Consider the following 19,661-nt stretch of genomic DNA (forward strand, 5'->3'; position numbering starts at 1 on the left):
CATTACTCTCATTACTCTGTCCTTCAGATTCATTGCTGGATACTCCAAATATGGGCATTCAGATGCCTGGACCTCCAACCCAACGTTTAGGAGACTTGTCTTCGTACGAGATGACAATGTTAAATCAACTGCAAGAGCGCAGAGACAGCTCCACCAGCACAATGAGCTCAGCATACACGCTAAGTCGTCGGTCCTCGGGTATTTCACCCTGCTACTCCAGTCGTCGCTCTAGCGAAGCTTCACAATTTGGTGTCCGCAACAATAACATCAGTTCAGCAGACTCTTATGACCCCATCTCCACAGATCTGTCGCGCCGTTCCAGCGAAGCTAGTCAATGTGGTGGTGCTGGTGGACTCACAAGTTTACTAAGTCTCACACCGGCTCAACACTACCGTCTCAAAGCAAAATACGCTGCAGCCACAGGGGGTGCACCACCAACACCTCTGCCCAACATGGATCGCATGAGTCTTAGAACTAGGATGGCCCTGTACAATGACTCACAGGAAAGTTCGGCACATATGCACCATTCCCAAAGTGTAGTCAACTCAAGGCGCTGCAGTGACACTGGCTATGGCGCACCTGGCATGATGCCTCATGAAGTTCCGGCTAATCTTCCACGACGAGCAAGCGATCCTGTTCGTCGTACAACTATCGACCCGCTCTCCTTGCCGAGGGTTCAGCGTTTCAACAGCATCAGCAACATGAGCCTATCACGTCTGCCTGCGATAGATCGACGTACTTTCAACTTGCAGAGCAACACCTGGTCTGATGGCAGCTTGCATCGTCATCCCTTCAGCCAGAGGCCACCTAGTATTTCAGAGAATGTTTTAATGGAGAATATGGCCACTGATGGAGGTGATCAGCAAGAAGACGATTTGGTGCTACCAGATGACATGGTACAGTACCTCAACTCCCAGAATGGTAGCTCAAATCAGGACCCAGGGATTTCTGTCAACGGTGGTCATGTACTAGATTTACATAGTAATATGACCTCCCAACAACAACAGCAATTCTATGGGCAGCGGCGAATGGGCATGTCAATCAACAACGGTCACGTACAGTCTGTTCGCTCAGATCCGGAGCAAATAGCTGATCCGCAAGGCATGAACAAGAATAACATGCCTGTACAATGGAATGAGGTCAGTTCTGGTTCTGTGGATGCAACTGCAAGGCTTCCAAAACAGCAACAGCTGCGAGGGAACTTGACAGTGGTTCAGCAGAAGCAGAATTTTGGCTCTTACCAAGGCTTTAGCACTAATCAACAGATTGTACCAATGAGCCAGAATCTGGCTAACCTGCAACAGGAATATCCACAGAGGGTCACCCAAAGGATGAATTCTGTACTGCAGTATCGGCAGTCTGTTACCAATCCATGTCAGAATCTCAGCGAGCAAGTAAACCCTCAATTGGGATATCGGCAGGACCTCAATTACAACTCCAGTCAACGCCTAACATGCAGTGGCATGGGCCCACCCAACGGGAGAGCAATGCAAAACCAGGAGATGCAGAATTACAGATCCAACTTTTCACATACAAGTAACGTCAACCAGCAAAATTATGTCCCTCTTACTCAGACAGCCGTTCAAAATGCAGGCAGAGGACTGATACAGCCCAGACCTCCGTCCGAGCCCAAACCTTTAAATAAACAACACTCAGGTTCAGGTATGATTCAGCAAAATGGTTGCTCCCTGTCCAACGTCAACTCCTCAGAAGCTAGACCAAAGAGACCAGGTGACTTCGGTCAACACAGCAATGGGAATGGCACTATGTACTATTCAGGAGAGATCCATATGTTGGATAGAAGCGTGGATTATGGTCCTCCCATGTCTCCATGCACAAACCAAGCCCCTGTTGCTTCACTGTCTACAATGGCGTCTCCTGGGGTTAACCAGGTCACCAGCACAGTGGACTCCACTCAAATCCTTGAGCACACTCAAATAGACTTTGATGCCATTTTGGATGATGGAGACCATTCGAGCCTAATGTCTGGCACATTAAGTCCAGGCCTTCTGCAGAGTCTTTCGCAGAATTCCTCACGACTCACCACCCCGCGTAACTCCGTTACTCTAGCCTCAATACCGGCAGGTATTGGCAACATGGCCATTGGTGACATGAGCTCAATGTTAACAGCCCTTGCAGAGGAAAGCAAATTCTTAAACATGATGGCTTGAGAATTAAAAAAGTTATTCAGCAATCAGGGGTTGCTTTTTATGTTCTTTTAATGCAAAGACATTGAACAATAAAATGACAGAATAAAATGAACTGTTTAGGAACACTAATTTGTGTCACTTTTTTGTCCCTAAAGGGAGAAAAACATGTTTATGCATTTTTCTTTCATGAGCAAAGGCACTGAAATACAGTTTTTGATGAGTTAAACTTGCAGCATTTCAGGTGAACACAGTCAATTACATTATCAGACATTTGCTAACACAGCTGTTGTATGCAACTTGGCTTGCAAAGACCTCAAGATGACATGTTTCACAAAGCCATATGTTTGATGTAAGTTTGTTTGTTAATGCATATTAGTGTACATCAGGGTAATAGTTACTGGGCTTGTACAAGTCTGATTTTCCCTTTCTCAACAGTGCACTGAAATTCACTTAAGTGCCTCACGTAATAGAACATAAGTACGTTTTTTTAAACTCATATAATGCTATGTTATCTGGTATGTAGCTATGCTAATAGAGTTATTGATATTTTTATTGCATTTCCCTCTGCTTTGTTTATAGTTATTGCATATACATCATGCTTTAAATTATGTGTAATGCATATTAACTGCACAAGCTTGTTCAATGTGCACAGTGCTCAGATGTACCCCCTTGTCACTTCTATGGGGTATTATGAAAATAAATTCCTGCTCAATTCCTCAAAGATAGTCAATATCATCTATATTGACAGATTCCCTTGAAGCACGCTCCAGGAGTTACAGATCTCTGTAGTTGCATCTGATCTGGCTGTGTGTTGGTGAAGGACAGCATTTCATCTTTAAGCTTCAGTCTGTGGAGGTCTGTCAACCCATGTGTCCTTTGAGATGTCTTTAAAGGAATATTCAAGTACTCTGTGTGCTCTCAGCGGAGATTGCATCCCAATTAACGGGTTCATCGCCCTCTTGAGCTTGTGATAAACCACAGGTGCATACTGAAATGACTTCTGCCTTTGATTTAGTACCGTTACAAGAAATTTTCACCAAGGACAGAGCAATTCTGAAGGTCTGAACTCTTGGAGTTGGATGGTATTTTGTGACGCCATTTGCAAAACTCAACATATGTATAGCTTTTGTACATTTTCAATACAGCATCTTCATTTCTGTTTTAAAATTGGGTTTGTTTTGTCTCTTATTCATCTGCTTCTTGTGGTGAAGGTCTGTAGCGCACCCTGAAATAAGAATGAAAAAAGTATGCTTATACATTAAAATGCAGTACAAACAAAAGTGTTAAATAATATCAGCATGAGCTTATCATAATACAGCAAGATTCTTGTTAATTTACTTAACAGGTTTAATAATGTTGTAGATAAAACAGGTAATATGTATTATAAGTTAACTGCCTTAATTATGTGACAGCATTTATTTCTAAATTTGTACGCAGAAGAACTTTGAATGCTGTTCTTAAAATAACATAAAACCTTGTTTAAAACTGAACAAAAGAAAAGTCCATACTGAGCACTTCCTATAGTTAGTTTCAATGTAGTTGAATGGGAGTGAATCAGAGAACTGTCTGATGCGTATATAGGGAGCCAATGATTTGATTCCAAAAAAAATAAAAAATTGCTGAGGATTTATTTGATCCACATCCAAATTATTTCTCTTGCCTTGTAATTCTTTATTCTCTCAGAGAAATGATGGAGGAAAAATAGCCCCAGGGTAAATCTCAGAAGCGCAAAGAACAGGAGGATAGCATGAAAGTGGAGTTGACTAGCAAGGCACCACTGATGATTCCAGAAATGTTGCTGGGAATAAGATCCTAAACCACTGGATTCAGGATGTCAGTACCATGACATTTTCTGTCATATAATGCATCAGAAATCATTTTAATATGCCGATTTGGTGCTTTTTATTATATGTTGAAAACAGTTATGCTGCTTAATATTTTTTCAGGATTCTTCAAAACTCTGTTGTAACAATGTAGAAGTCTAATAATAATAAGTCTATTAATTTCTTTAAAAAAAAAATCTTGCTGACCCCACACTTTGAATGGTAATGTTTGTACACTAAAATGTCTAGTAGAAGGGTACACCCTTCCAAAAGAAGAGCAGTTACCAAATAAGGGTCAACTCGACATCTTTAGAAGTTCCAAGGACATTGTGCAACAGTCCCATCTTAGGAAGACATCAAACAGCTGAGAAAAGATCAGTTGTCTGGTCAAGGGCTTCATTTTTAGGCCGAGCCCCAAATATAGGCCATTTAAGGTATGAAGTTTTAAATTTAGTCTAGGAATATCTTAGCCTCTAGCTTTTGCTGTTAAACAGCACCTGCAACCAGTCTCTTTTATTTCAACTTATATCATGTATCATCATATATGCATATATCTCTGCATCATCTTCTCCACCAAAGGCTTCCAGTGTTATTTCAGTGCATTAAAAAAGTGTGCCTCAATTTGACCTCTGACCCTCAGAAGCAGATCATCAGATTAAATTACATCACTTTACTATGGCTTCTCCTCTGGACCTTTTTTTTTTTCATCAAAGGATGCTTGCGAGTAACACAGGCTTCGGGATCAAAAAGCTCTGACCGGGTCAGGGTTTGGAACGCAAGTGCAGCCTCCTCTCCAGCAATGCTTTTGGTTATGAGAGGCTTTTGGCTTAAAAGACATGCATGCATGAATGGTGACACTGTGGCTGTAGTGTGAGCTGAACAATGAGAGCCCTCACTTTAATCTGTGAATTTAAGCACAGAGCACTGCACCAGACAACTGAATCTGTTGTCTATGTTAAGCCTGCTAATAAACATAAATTCTGTTAAAGTACTTTTTAATTTAGTATTCAACTCTGTCATAATGTCAGTGAAGCATCTCTTCAGTAAAATGAAATGCATTTAAGATAAAGATAAAGCATTTAAGATAAAGAAAAAGCACACTAACTTAGAGAACCAAACAGGGCTTGGAATATAAATCAATTTCCAACATTTTATAAGATAGAGTATAGAGTAGCTACAGAGGCGTTGCGTGTACTGTGTAAACATGATGGTTACTGTAGTTCTAGACTAAATGTGAACATTTACTTATCTCGCTTGCAAGTAACACAGAAAATTAACACAATACATTACATTCCATTAAAAGTAAAACAGTTAAGTTACTTTTTTAGGGAGTAATGCAATGTTGTAATGCATTACTTTTAAACTTCCCCCAACACTGGATATCACGAATTCATACAGGGGTCACTTTTCAATGTTAACATTCATGTCATTGTTCTTGTCAATTATCAAACGAGACCATTTCAATTTCTTATCGTCATATCATACTTACAAAGTTCCAGATGGCTATTAACCTAGTCCATCTGATATCCATCATTACACAGCCAACTCTTTCCTCACGGTTCACCCTGGACTTAATCCACAGCCTGACAAGGGAAAGTATGTTCATTAGTGTGCTGAAATCTTGGAAACCATTTACTTTTTTTTATTTTTATTTTTTAAGTGTGGTGTTTGAACAGGATCTCTGGGGGCAAAGGATTCTCTTGTGCAGAGCCAGTAAAGAGGAAAAGATCTTTGAAAAACAAGGGAGGAGGTCAGAAGAAATGAGGCTTTTTATTTAAACGTGATCCAAAAGAAGTTTAAATATCTGAGGAATGCATAGATCACAGAAAAAAATTAAATAAAATGTGTCTGTCCCTGGTGCCATATATATTTTATAGTATTAAAATTAAAAACTAAAACTTTGACAGGTTTTTACTGGCTTAAATAAATAAATTGTAAAGAAAAAAAACATTTCAAAAAATAATTTATTTATATAGTATTTGGCCACAGTTGTTCCAAATTATTCGTGTTATTGAAGAAATCCCCAGTTAGTAGTCTCAAATGTCTTTCAGATCACAGTTGTCTTTCACAAAGCTCTTTGTTACACTTTACTGAGTCTGATCACTTTTCTTAAAACAATAAGCATTTCACATAATGGTAAAAAGATAAAACCATCAGAAAATAGCAATTTCAGACAGATTCTGAATTATGTTTGTTGAATTTGGCAGTTTCTTCTATCATTAAATATAGTAATTCCGTGGACAAATAAACAGCATGAAATGGGCTGTGGGCCAGTGTGGCCATTCTGAGGTCCTTAATGACCCACGAGGTCACAGGCTGAGAAGATGTAATAACCGATCAGAGTGAGCATGGGCCAAGCAGCCAGAACAAGCCCAATAAATCTGCATTGCTCTGGGAACTCATCTTTTGTGTCGATCTGAATTAAAACAAATCACAATACTCCCATTGTCTACCACAGCAGTTCCATCTATAACGGTTTAATTCAAGAGCAGAAGGCAGAGAGCACTCATTTATGTTGATTTTATACTTCAAATAATGCTTTTTAAGGCATTTTAGCCACTGTCTTGCCCTGATCTCTGATTCATTTCTGTTTAGAGCAGAATAAAACATTTCAACAACATATAAACAAAATTGCTGTTCAATCTTAGGCTGATATGTAATAGTGAATAAGCAAGGAAAGCAAAATTAAACTAGACATATTTTTACTATGTCTACAGTTGTACTGGTAAGTTGGCGCTTTGTCAGATAAAGCAGCCAAATACAAATCCCAGAATGCCATCTAGTGGTGGAATGGACGAAATACCGGTGACCACTAGACATTTATTAAAGCTTTTGTGTATCATTTTCTCACATTAAAAAACTTTCTTCTCCTATCCTGTCTTAAATGTACCAAAACAGCAAAACACACATTTTTCACATGTTTTTCAATGAATTGCTCTGTGTTATGTATAATAATCAGTTGTCTCTTTCATCTTTTTGCACAGAATGCTGCCAGATGCTTTGCGTTTGACTGCAGTCTGATCCATAGCAGACTTATTCTGGAGGAGATGACTGATTTAAGATACTAAGATGCGTGTAAGATTTAAGATTTTTTTTCTTTCATATAAACATCCTAAACTTTTTGCAAACTCAAATTTGCTCTAAATGTAACTCGTTTCGATAAACAACACTGATTATGTTTTTGTTTCAAGAAATCGAGCAACGGAGAAAAACAACTCCCTGTCACTTATCAAGTCACCTGTTCCCACTGCTATACAATCCTGCGTCAAAAGAAAATTGGTTTAAAATATCAGAAGAACACTTGTATCAAAGATTCGAACGTTTATTTAACATTGTAGTGCCAAATCTGTTAGTCAAAATTCCTTTCGTTTTGTTATCAGAACGTCTTTGAAATGCAACTGTCACCATCTGCTGGTCAGTCTTCATGCAGTAGCGTTCAGATGGATGAAGGTTTGAATACAAAAACTGATACATAAATAACTCAGAACATTTCAAACACAAACAGAAAAAATACAACAATAATTATAGAGAAAGCAATAGCACTCGAGTGCTTGTTTCTTGAAGTGGGCCTAAATGAACCTGCTTTACAGCACCGTTCTCACAACAAGGCTCTTTCTCTTTCTCGCAGCACTTCCACGGAACGTGCACGAGAGTCAGGCGCGTTCTAGACCACCAAGGAAAACTAAGGTGTGATAAAGAATGACTTGTTTGTTTCTGTTGCTTACACAAAAGTTATCATAGAGCTTCAGAAGACTTCACGAGTCGCATGGACCACTTTTTGTATTGTGGGGATTTCTGGTCATTCTGGAGCTTGACAGCGCCAGTTTCTTATTTGAAATAGAGGCTAAGTTATTATTTGGAATAAGGGATTTATAATAAATGGTGGAGAAAAAATAATGGCAGATACTGGATATAAGACGAAGTCCCTTTAAGGCATTCTATAGTCTTTGATATCAGATAGTTGGAAATTACCGCGAAAAAAATCATTTTGCTTAATATTATTTATCCATAGGAAGAAAATGGTTTTCTTAGCTTAAAAGGCACTTATTACAAGCCCCTCTCTCTCTCTCTCTCTCTCTCTCTCTCTCTCTCTCTCTCTCTCTCTCTCTCTCTCTCTCTCTCTCTCAATTCAATTCATATTGCTTTATTGGCATGACGTACTTAGGTACATATTTCCAAAGCATTGTACAAAGCAGAATAAACAAACAAAACAAAAACACATATAATATATATATCCATAAAACAAATAAAACAAAAAATATGTAAAATACATCCATATAGCCTATATATATATATATATATATATATATATATATATATATATATATATATATATATATATATATATATAAACATAGATGGTATTACTAATGTACATGTGTTCACTCTTTACCTCTTTGTGGCATTTGTAAATATAATGTGGAAGCAGGTCCTTCACCAAGTAGCCTAATATTTTTAATTTGTCATGTTCACGGACATGTTCTCTCTCTCAGACACATTAAATCTTTATAGAAAATAACCAGAAGACCTTTAAACTTTACAACCTTGTTCATAGCAACCTGATTTTCAAATATCTTTACAGTTATCTTTATGAGGCTTTAATCAGATCTACCCAAAATCCTCACTGATTGTTTTTATAATACAATAGTAAAAAACAAAACAAAACTAAAAAACAGATTGTACATATATTACACAGTGATGTGTGTATTTAAATTTACTGTATAAGCCTATAATTTATCTAATTATTGTTCATTGACATGACACTCTTTTGCTGTCATTTTGATATTTTTGTGAGGCTAACAGTCAGACTTGAAAGTTTCACCAAGCTTACATTTATTTGATGAATAGCCTACAGTAAAACTGAGATATTATTGCAGTTTTCAACAACTTTTTTTTCTTCTTCTTCTTTTTAATCTATTTTAAACAGTAGTATGTTGGAAAAGCTGCATTTTAATCTTTAGTGTCACATGATCCTTCAGAAATCATTCTAACATACTGCTTTGATGTTCAAAAACATTTCTTATTATTATCAATGTTGAAAACCGTTTTAATAATTTTGAGGAAACTGTGATGCATTTTTTTTTAGGATTCACTGATGAATAGAAAGTTTAAAAGAATAATGTTACAATTGTAATTTACTTTGTTTGTTACCATGTAAAAGTCTTTACTGTCCCTTTTGATCAGTTATGCAGCCTTGCTGAAAATAATTCTTAAAAAAAAAAAATGTTTTTTTTTAATATTTATTTTTTCCCCCACTTATTTTCCCCACTTATATTTACTCAAAATATAATTCTCTTTAATATAACTCTCCTTACTATTATTCGTTTGTTTGAAGAACATTTTTAACTAAAGAACCATTCAAAACTAAAGTTCTTGTCCACTGTGTTTGTCTGACCGCCAGCAGTCCGTTAGATGCTCCGCCTGTTGCAGAGAGAAGTGGGAGCTGCACTGAAGGGGACACAAGTTTACTAATTAGGGAACATGTACCACAGCCTGAAATATAACTCGAGGAAAGACACTGCATTGTAAACTATACCGAAGACAAAACTTTTTCCTGGCCAGTTGCTTCCGTTTGTTCGTTTGCAGGGTTCGTTTATACAGTATATGAACAGTTTAGGAGTGTGCATAAACTACATAATCTGATGCATGTGTTGGGTCTCATGTAGCACATCGACCCGCCCGGTTCGGAGTTACAGATTCTTTGTTATGAAGTAGAACATTAACTCAAGAAGGTTAAACAGCTTTAACAGCAGCGAGAGGCGGATGAGTTTTCACTCTCTGGAGGGACGGCCTTGGACGCGTGCTCAGGAATCCACTAGATGCACACTTGGACTCATTGAAGACATGGGGAAAATGAAGGGTAACGAGGACTGGTTTTAAGTTTAAACTTTTAAATGTTTATAATAAATGCTTTCGATGTGACATTTTTTTTTTTTTTTAAATGTTGGACTTGTGTTGTTGTAAATGCGTGGATTGAGAATTTTTGCAACTTTTAGAGTTTAAAATTGTTGTAAAGGTTAATGTTTTCGTATAAACCAACTCTGCGCATTTATATATCACGTTTATTTGAGAATGCCAGTGCGAAAATATGATGCACTGCCAAATAATCGATGACAGGAATGAAGAACGCATGCAGTGGAAATGTGATCGACTTATGTGGCTTTATTAACTGCACGCTACCTAAACAAATAAAAACTGCACTGCAGGATCTTTTTGTTTCTGTTGGCTATAGGGTAAAATCTGGAAGCAAATTTTTAAAAGCTGATCAACATCAGAATTGAGTTTATATCAGATTTCAAATATCACACTTACTCTACCCAATTCTTTCTTTGTCTTTTCTGCTCTAGACAAAGATGTTGATGCAGAGGATCATGGAAAAGGACAGCGCTCTCCGGTGAGTTATTTCACCTTTTTCAATTTTTATTAGTATTATTAGCCCATTTATTTCAGAAAATGCAGGTAGATTGGGTATCTGATGGTATCTTGAGTCACTACAAAACAAATGAATTCAACATGGGAGCATTTTTGTCACGTTCTGTGATATTTTTGCCTTGATTCCTGGTTAATTCTTAACCCGTACTATCATTTAAAATTACGATGAATAAAATAAACAATTTATATTATGATTAGGATATTGTTAATTATCTTTTGGTTTCTTTCAGTGTAAATGTGACAAGCCTGTTTGTAATCAAATGCTTATTTGTTGCGCTCAGAAATTATGTGGCACTAACTACCCAGTTAGCATTGCTTTCATTGTGGTCAACGAGTTCTGTGAAAGATTCTCTTACTATGGAATGAAAGGTAATTAAATTGAAAAATGTTTGACATTTTGGGGAAAAAATATATTTTTGCATATTTAAAGAAAATCTCTGTAATATCTCTTTTCTACTATATTAATGTATTTGATGCATCTTATTTGTACAGCGGTGCTCACACTTTACTTCATCCACTACCTGAACTGGGACAAGGATCTGTCTACAGCTGTGTACCACGCTTTCTCAAGCCTGTGTTACTTCACTCCGCTTCTGGGGGCCTTGATAGCTGACTCATGGTTGGGGAAGTTCAAGTAAGTCATGTAGTGCTGCATTACAGAAACATCCTAACTCAGAATCATATCATATCTGATTTGTAGCCATGGAAAGTTTACATAAGATTTGAAAAAGTTCTATTTCTTAAGAATTAAGATAAGTTTCTGGAATACAGCCTCTAGTGTTGTACTTAATGTCTGTAATTAATAGCTGAGTTATAGGAAAGTTGATTTGAAAATAAACTTTATTTATTTATTTTTTCTGTTCACAGAACCATCATCTATCTGTCTATAGTCTATGTGATTGGCCATGTGGTCAAGTCCGTCGGTGCCATTCCTGATGTGGGGGACAGCACTCTTCATATGTAAGCTTCTTTTGATGCCAGCCAGTGTGTAGCACGCTGCTGTGAGACCGCACAGTAAATCTGTTTCAAGTTTCAAGGGAAGTAAATATTTAGTTTCTGGAAGAGGAAGGAAGGAAAAATAGCATTTTGTTCTTTCCTTGTAGAGCTTTGTCAATGGTTGGTCTGGTCCTCATAGCTTTTGGGACAGGGGGGATCAAACCATGTGTTGCAGCATTTGGTGGTGACCAGTTTGATGAAGAGAATGTAAGTCACAATATGAAATTATTTCAGCTACAGTGGCCCTATTTATACCTGTCAAAATCCATAAATTTTTTTGTAAAGCACAGTCAAATCTGAGTGTAGTTTTTTCTTTTTCAGTCGTGTTATATACATTTTTTTTTATTGTAAAGTTTATTCTGATATTGGGTTGAATTGTTGTAAATGCTTTTGGGACAGGGGGACATTTTTTTGTAAAGCACAGTCAAATCTGAGATTGAGCCAAATTGTTGTAAATAATGGAAAAAAAAAATTTACATAACCTTATAAATATTATTATTATTATTATTATTTTTATAAAAATTATCTAAAAGTGTGATTTTTGTTGTATATAAGTTTTTAGGAATGCAGTCATTTTGGTGATTTCAAATCTAATTGACATAGGCTATAAGACACAACTTTTGATTTGTTTTTTTCTCTCTATGTCTAACCTCTTTTAACCCTTTTGTATTCAGACAGAAGAGAGGACAAAATTCTTCTCCATCTTTTACATGTCAATCAATGCTGGAAGTGTCCTGTCCACCATTGTCACACCAATACTAAGAGGTCAGCCTCAAGATAAGCTACACTGATAAGGCTACAACTAATCTTTTAAAGATGTATACAGCAGTCATAAAGTGTGATTATCATGCCAATTAGAGAAACCTTAGTTCAATATTACACTCAAACTCAACAGGTGATGTGAAGTGCTTTGGAGGAGACTGCTACGCCCTGGCCTTTGGAGTTCCTGCGGCTTTAATGGTCATTGCCTTAGGTGAGGATCCTCTCAATTTTCAGAAAGTTTGAGGTGGAAAAATGGAAGGAATTTGGAAAGAATTGATAATCCGAGTGGATTGTATTTTTGAAACCAATGTATTTTTGGCAGTGGAATGCATTTTAAAATCAAGAAATAATATAAATATTTTTTGCAAAAACATTACGGCTTCTATGCCTGTGTGAATACATATTTGATTATTATTGCACTTTGGAGAAGAGCATACTGTTTCTACATCACTGCCAGGGTCCCTTTATTTACCTTATTTAACTTTTTATGCATGTAGTTAACTTTGCACCTATTCTTGTAGTGGTATTTATCTCTGGAAGTGGGCTATATAAGAAAAGTCCTCCGGAAGGAAATGTCCTGGTGCGTGTCTGCAAATGTATTGGGGTAAGTGAATCTTGTCAACAGCTCAACAGCTTTCTTTAATATGTTACTGAAGATTCTGGAGCATGAAAAGAAAGCTTAATGGTCATTTTTTACTCTGTTTTTACAAGTTCGCTATACAAAATCGATGGAGGAATTCCAAGAAGAGCCCAAAAAAGAGTCACTGGCTGGATTGGGCGGAAGAGAAGTACCCGGTATGTTTCAGTTGCTGTACAAGCCAAATCCAGCAAAGTGAAATCATGTGTTGTGTTGCTCCATCTACTTAATAACATATTTTTCTTAAATCATGATTTTGATGTTTTTACAGAAGCGGCTCATTCAGGAAATTAAAATGGTGTTCAGGGTGCTGGTCCTCTATATTCCATTGCCTATGTTTTGGGCTCTCTTTGACCAGCAGGTACAAGGTTATATTCAGTTGATATCCTTTGTATTCACTGACACTCAAATTGTAGTCACAATATTTCACTTAAAGGGACAGTACATCCACAAATGAAAATTTCTTGATTCCTCATGTTCATCATGAATTCCTTTAATATCAAAAAATGTCTGCTGGACATGATGTAAGGAACCAGTTTAAATTGCTCTTCTGTTCATAGCACAGTACAGCCTCTGAAGATACTTTATAAGGATCAGAGTAGGGCTGTACAATTAATCATGATTAAAATTACGGATGCCACAATTATGTATCCGTTAAAGAGGAAATTAATCGTTCAAAATCCACTTATGTTTTTCTGCATGCTTAAGGGTTTTTTATTATTGTTTTAATTTTAGTTTTAGCATAACATTATAATAATACCATGCATATTTTTTTACTTTTTTATTTAAAGAAGAAACCAATCCAATGTATAGTTGACATTTGAGGCTTAATACTATAGAAAAACAATGAAAGTTTTTCAGTTAGTGTTTTCAGCTTGTTAATTTTCATATAAAAATATGGCATGCAGTTGCTTCAAACAATGGTATAAACATCATTCAGTGTAAATTGTAATTAATTATCACAATTACAATTTCAAGGGAATAATCATCAATAATGATTTTTGGCATAATCGTGCAGCCCTAGATCAGAGAATTATCAAATATGATAAATATGTTAATTAAGAATAACTCTCTTTGTTCTATTCCTAGGGTTCACGCTGGACTCTTCAAGCCACTCGAATGAACATGGATTTTGTAAGTCCTTTCTTGTATGACTTTCAACGGAAAGACATTAATACTTTATTGGAATCACGTTGTCACACCCCATTTCATAATATTATTTTGTTATAAGTAATTGAGCAATATGGCAAGTGAAGAAAGATAACATGATGTCCTTGAAGTGATCTGATGACATTTTGGATAACAATATAAAGGCTTTGACATTGTCACTATTGAATCCAAAGGTTATAAATATCTAACACTTTATTGCAGTTTTTGTTTTAGAAATTCCTATGAAATTGAAGATTAACATAAGATAATTTACTCCTGAAAGATGACAACAAAATGGTAAAAATCTGAATAATGAGTTCCTAATTTGTTTTACAGGGTGGAGGCTTCATACTAAAGCCTGATCAAATGCAGGTGAGACAAACAGAAGGATCATCATATAGACGCATACATGCATACGCTACAGCAAAGTCATTAGGTGTTCATAACTGGATTTTCAGTTATATAATTTTTGTTCAAAGACTGGCATATAGAGTAAATTTAAAATAAAACAATACATTATCAATCATTTAAATTAAACATTTTTCATAATTTGATAATTTTAAATTTCATGTTTAAAAAAAAAAAAAATCCCATATTTTCGAATTGGTCTTAGATATTTGGACCCTACTAAACACTTACAAAATAAATCATTACATTTATTATTGATTATATTTACTGAAATGATAAACATTACTTAAAATCGTAGTACTTTTATATAAATGCATGGTTAAAGGTTATACAGGTTCATTTGACAAAAAAGGTTTACTGAAGCTCTAAATTTCCTTCTTCCTGCTCTGTTGTACTGTCATACAAAAATGACCAGTCAGTTTATGACAGGTTGTAAATACCTAAGCAACAAAGTTTTATTGTTATCACCTTCATAATCAATGTCTTTTCTGCATGTAATGGTTATAGTGTCATTTAGTGGGTGTGTGTTTCTGTGTTGTTAAGATGCTGAATGCTTTGCTGATTCTGGTGTTTATTCCGATTTTCGACATGGGCATATACCCGCTGATAGGGCTGTGTCGGATCAAACTCACGTGAGTGCTGTGTAAACGCACAATCACACACGCACACACACACACACACACACACACACACACACACACACACACACACACACACACACACATATATATATTTCAGTCTCACCTGTGTATCTACAAATACAAATCTACATACATACACACTCTGAAATACTGCCATAAAGAGATGTTGTACACACAATAATAAATTACAAAAAATGAATAATAATAAACAAAATAAGGTTTACAGTAATGCATTTTCGATGGACGTCTATGGGGCAAAACATTAGACTAGGGGAAAATGTTATAGTATAACCATAAGATATAAACATTATTTATGTTAACATGACACTCGTATGATTACTTATCAACCTTGTCTGTGTCAAGTTATATCTAATTTGTCTTGTTCATTTTCAGTCCACTTAGGAAGATGGCTGTAGGCATGATCCTTGCTGCGATTGCATTCTGTGCTGCAACTGTCGTAGAAATCAACGTCATTGTATGTACATTTTCAAAAATAGACTATATTGCATCTAAAGATCTTCTGTGGAACCACTAAAAGCAGTCATTTAAAGCTTGTTAACATGAACTGAAAGTTACATTTCATCTCTCTGGCCAGAAAACTGTTGTGGAGCCTTCTCCTGCCAAAGAAAGCCTTGTTCAGGTTTATAATCTTATGGATTCAGATGTCACCGTGCAGTTTCCAGGACACACTGTCTTCTCAGATCCACTTAAACCAAATGAGGTAACATCACCACAGAAAAACATGAGTGCATTTCATTGCATCCATACTCTTCATGCTTATAAATAATGTATTTTTTCTGTACAAATTACCATAATACACTACTGTTCAAAAGTTTGGTTAAATAATACTTATGTTCATCAAGAATGCATTAAATTGATCAAAAGTGACAGAGGAGATTTTTACATTAAAAACAAAAACAGACTTTATTCAAAAACTTAAAAAAAAAATCTTACAAACCCCAAACAGAAATATCACAATATCAATATCACTTGACATTACCGAGGACTTAAAGGGATACTCCACCCCAGAATGAAAATTTGGTCATTAATCACTTACCCTCATGTCATTCCAAACCCGTAAACGCTCTGTTTTTCTTAACACAATTTAAGATATTTTGGATGAAAACCTGGAGGCTTGAGACAAGTAAATAGGCCAAGTAAATAGCAGTGTCAAGGTCCATAAAAGGTATTAAAGTCGTCGCCAGAATACTCCATCTACCATCAGACATCCAATCTGGGTTATATGAAGTGAAGGGAACACTTTTTGTAAGCGAGGAAACAAAAATAATGACTTTATTCAATAATTCCTGTGTCGACGGTCTCCTCTGTGTCTCCCCATATCACGTATGCTCTTCTGTATCATCCGTGCCACAAGGATGCGCTATTTTATTTCAAATCAAAGCTAAATACACATAGAAACAGCGCATCCTTGTGGCGCGGATGACACAGAAGAGCATTCACAGCATACAGTGATATGGAGAGACACAGAGGAGACCGTTAACAAAGGAATTATTGAATAAAGTTATTATTTTTGTTTTCTTCGCTTCGCTTTCATACCTTTTATGGACCTTGACACTGTTATTTACTTGCCAGTCTATGGGACAGTCTCAAACCTCCAGGTTTCCATCCAAAATATCTTAAATTGCGTTCCAAAGACGAACAGAGCTTTTACGGGTTTGGAACGACATGGGGGTAAGTGATTAATGACAAAATTTTCATTTTGGGGTGGAGTATCCCTTTAAGAGTGAATGTGATTTATATTGTATATTGTTGCAACTCATTCTTGAAGACATTCTTGTCATGCAGGATCCTTCAGGATACACAAGTCTTCCACTTACTGGCGAATCCCAGCTCTACACAGTTACTGTCATTCACAATGGAGCCGAATCCCAGTGTGAACTCACGTTCACAGAACGGACTGCCTACAGTCTCTTCCTGCACACTGCACAATCTGGTGACATTGTATGCAAATTGGTGAGTACCTGGATGTGAAATTTTATTTCAGATTTCATCAGCAAAGATTGTACCAGCATATACATTTTTATCCATTATTTGAAAGATTTGAATCATTATTAAACTAAATGCAGGTTAACGATCACATCACCAAATCTGAAACCGGGGCTGCATATCTAAGGTAAATTACTACTAGCAGAACATTGTTTTATATCGTTTCAAGTTACTGTTTAACAGCTTTGTTAAACTTTAGTGTTTTGCTGCAATTATCAATACCTTCAAGCTAACCTTTGACAAAACAACTGCCATTATCTGAAATCGTGTGCAGTACACTTTTGTCTTACAATATTTGACTTTTGCAGGTTTATCAATACCCATACAGAGAATATCAACATAACTGTTGGCACTGATGAATTTTATGCAGCTGCTAATTATGGGATTTCTCAAAATATTAGTGTACCAAGGGGAGAGTGAGTATTTTAGGTCTACATCCGTTTCATTATCCATATAGTTTCAAATAACTTCTCCAGTTGATCAGTTTTTCACTTCATTTACTCTTCTTTCAGATACAATGGAGTTGTTTGCGAAACAAACTCCAACCAATATCACATCGACCTGGGACTTCTTGATTTCGGTGCCTTTTATACTGTCATACTCTCAAAGGTGGGTGATAGAGTTCAGTTTCTAGTTAATGTTTTTTCTGCAACTTTTACTGTACTGTAAAGTTTAAGATATAGTTTACTGTGTACTTTATAAGTGCTGAACTCAATGAGAACTTGGCTGAAATTTTTATAGGCTATTTTTGCTGGTCTATGAGATTTTCACTTACAAAATATTTACTTCATGCAGCATTCAGTTTTGCAGCCTGTTGAAATGTTTTTGTACCACTTGCATCACCAAATAGACAGGAATGACTGTTTAAGCACCTCTCCTGAAAGAATCCCCCATCTGCTCACTTGTTTGTCCATTTTTTTTTTTTAAAGAATGTAATGCTTTTATTCATAAAGGATGCATTAAATTGATCAGAAGTGACAGTAGAGGCAGAGTAAGTAGAGTAGAGTCATCAAATCAGACGCTTGACGCTCATATGGTTCTATTGCACAGAAAAGCGAAGGTCTAACAACCATAAAGATGGAGGATATCCAAGCCAACAACATTCACATCACTTGGCAGATTCCACAGTATGTCTTCCTCACTGCGGGAGAAGTCATGTTCTCCATTACTGGTTTGGAGTTCTCCTACTCACAGGTAAGTCAATCAGATGCCTTGTACTTTAAGCTTGCGTCCATAAATTTCTCATTCTTATGCTATTATGTATAGGCACCGGCAAGCATGAAGTCTGTTCTCCAGGCTGGATGGCTTATGACTGTGGCATTTGGGAATGTCATTGTACTGATTGTGGCAGAGGGGGCCGGGATGGAACAGGTAGGCAGTGGGCTTACTTTTAAAAACCTGAATGGTTTTATTGCATAGATCCTGTACTGACAGACTGCTTTTTGAATCTACAGTGGGCAGAGTTCCTCCTTTTTGCTGGCCTTTTGGTGGCTGTCAGCATTATCTTCTCCATCATGGCCTATTTCTATACTTATGTGGATCCAGACCAGCTGGACAAGACTTTCAGAGAGGACACAGATGATGAGAAAGTAAAAAGTTCTGATAGTAAGAAAAAGGAGACGGTTTCCTTGACTGACATGCCAAAGCAAACCAAGATGTAGCAAAATGACAGGGTTTTGTTATGAACTATTCAGGACCATTAATTGCCAATAAGCTTATTCAATTCTTTCACATCAGACTGTTAACCACAGTTAGGGTATTTTCTTCCAGAGCCTTTATGTGGCATAATGCTGATCTCTACTGATCATATTTTAGCTGAATTAAGAGAAATTTACTACGCTGAAGGAATTATTATTATGCACTTTACATGGAACCTTACAAAAAGAAATCTGTTTTTGAGCAGTTATAAAATGTAATTATTAAGAATGTGATGAACACTACCTTTCAAAAGATTGAGGTCTGTAAGATTTTTGTTTTTGAAGTCTCAAATGCTCAAGTAAGGCTGTATTTATTTGATCAAAAATACAGGAAAAACTTTCTATTTTAATATATTTTAAAATATAATTTATTATGCCTGCAATGGCGAAGCTGAAGATTTAGCAGCCATTACTCCAGTCTTCAGTGTCACATTATCATTCAGAAATCATTCTAATATACTGATTTTGGGCTCTATAAACATTTCCTAATATTATCAATGCTGAAAACAATTACTCATTATTTTTGTGACTTGTCATACATTTTTCGGGATTCTTTGATGGATACAAAGTTCACTGTTTTTTTAAAACAATTTAAAAATAAATGAACAATTGAATCAGTCTTTGCTTAATAAAATTATTTCTTTCAAAAAAAATCTTACTGACCCCAAAATGTTAGTGAATAATTTTCAATAATATCATTGTCTAATGCCATTTGCACATTTTTAAGCTCACATTTGTACATAATGTTTAACAGTCTTGCACTATTCAGATGGAATTAGTTATTCTAGGACCCCTGTAATTTCATGTCCTGATTTGGACAGGATTGGGAACTCTGTTGTCATGTGTATGTGTGGGTCATGTGATGTAATTATAATATAAAGCATGCAATTACACCAGATAGGATTGCAGCACGATTTGATCCACCAACTGCTGTTTTACCCAAAAATTTGGACCAAAAA

The 19,661-nt window shown here is 36.2% G+C and overlaps 2 protein-coding genes across 3 annotated transcripts in view; both read left to right on the forward strand.

Moving 5' to 3' along the window:
* LOC109096381 (zinc finger protein GLI2-like) overlaps positions 1-3,317 on the forward strand; it is a 69,462-nt gene extending 66,145 nt beyond the window's left edge. For both annotated transcript variants that reach the window (XM_042764071.1, XM_042764072.1), the window contains exon 14: positions 28-3,317. In XM_042764071.1, coding sequence (XP_042620005.1) covers positions 28-2,171 — 2,144 coding nt within the window. In that variant the 3' untranslated portion in view covers positions 2,172-3,317. The remainder of the gene's footprint in view (positions 1-27) is intronic.
* A 6,177-nt stretch (positions 3,318-9,494) lies between these two features.
* On the forward strand, positions 9,495-19,319 carry LOC109096383 (solute carrier family 15 member 2-like). Its single transcript, XM_042764073.1, has 23 exons — positions 9,495-9,833; positions 10,321-10,367; positions 10,687-10,774; positions 10,898-11,039; positions 11,273-11,365; positions 11,509-11,608; positions 12,076-12,166; positions 12,297-12,374; positions 12,685-12,767; positions 12,875-12,958; positions 13,072-13,161; positions 13,890-13,934; positions 14,286-14,321; positions 14,901-14,989; positions 15,392-15,473; positions 15,594-15,719; positions 16,805-16,972; positions 17,086-17,132; positions 17,314-17,421; positions 17,518-17,614; positions 18,056-18,199; positions 18,272-18,376; positions 18,460-19,319. The coding sequence occupies exons 1-23, from the start codon at positions 9,737-9,739 to the stop codon at positions 18,664-18,666; spliced, it is 2,247 nt and encodes a 748-aa protein (XP_042620007.1). The 5' UTR covers positions 9,495-9,736; the 3' UTR covers positions 18,667-19,319.
* Positions 19,320-19,661: the final 342 nt, after the last annotated feature.

The sequence above is a fragment of the Cyprinus carpio genome, chromosome A9, assembly GCF_018340385.1.
Source record: "Cyprinus carpio isolate SPL01 chromosome A9, ASM1834038v1, whole genome shotgun sequence".
In the NCBI taxonomy this organism is placed as follows: Eukaryota; Metazoa; Chordata; class Actinopteri; order Cypriniformes; family Cyprinidae; genus Cyprinus; species Cyprinus carpio.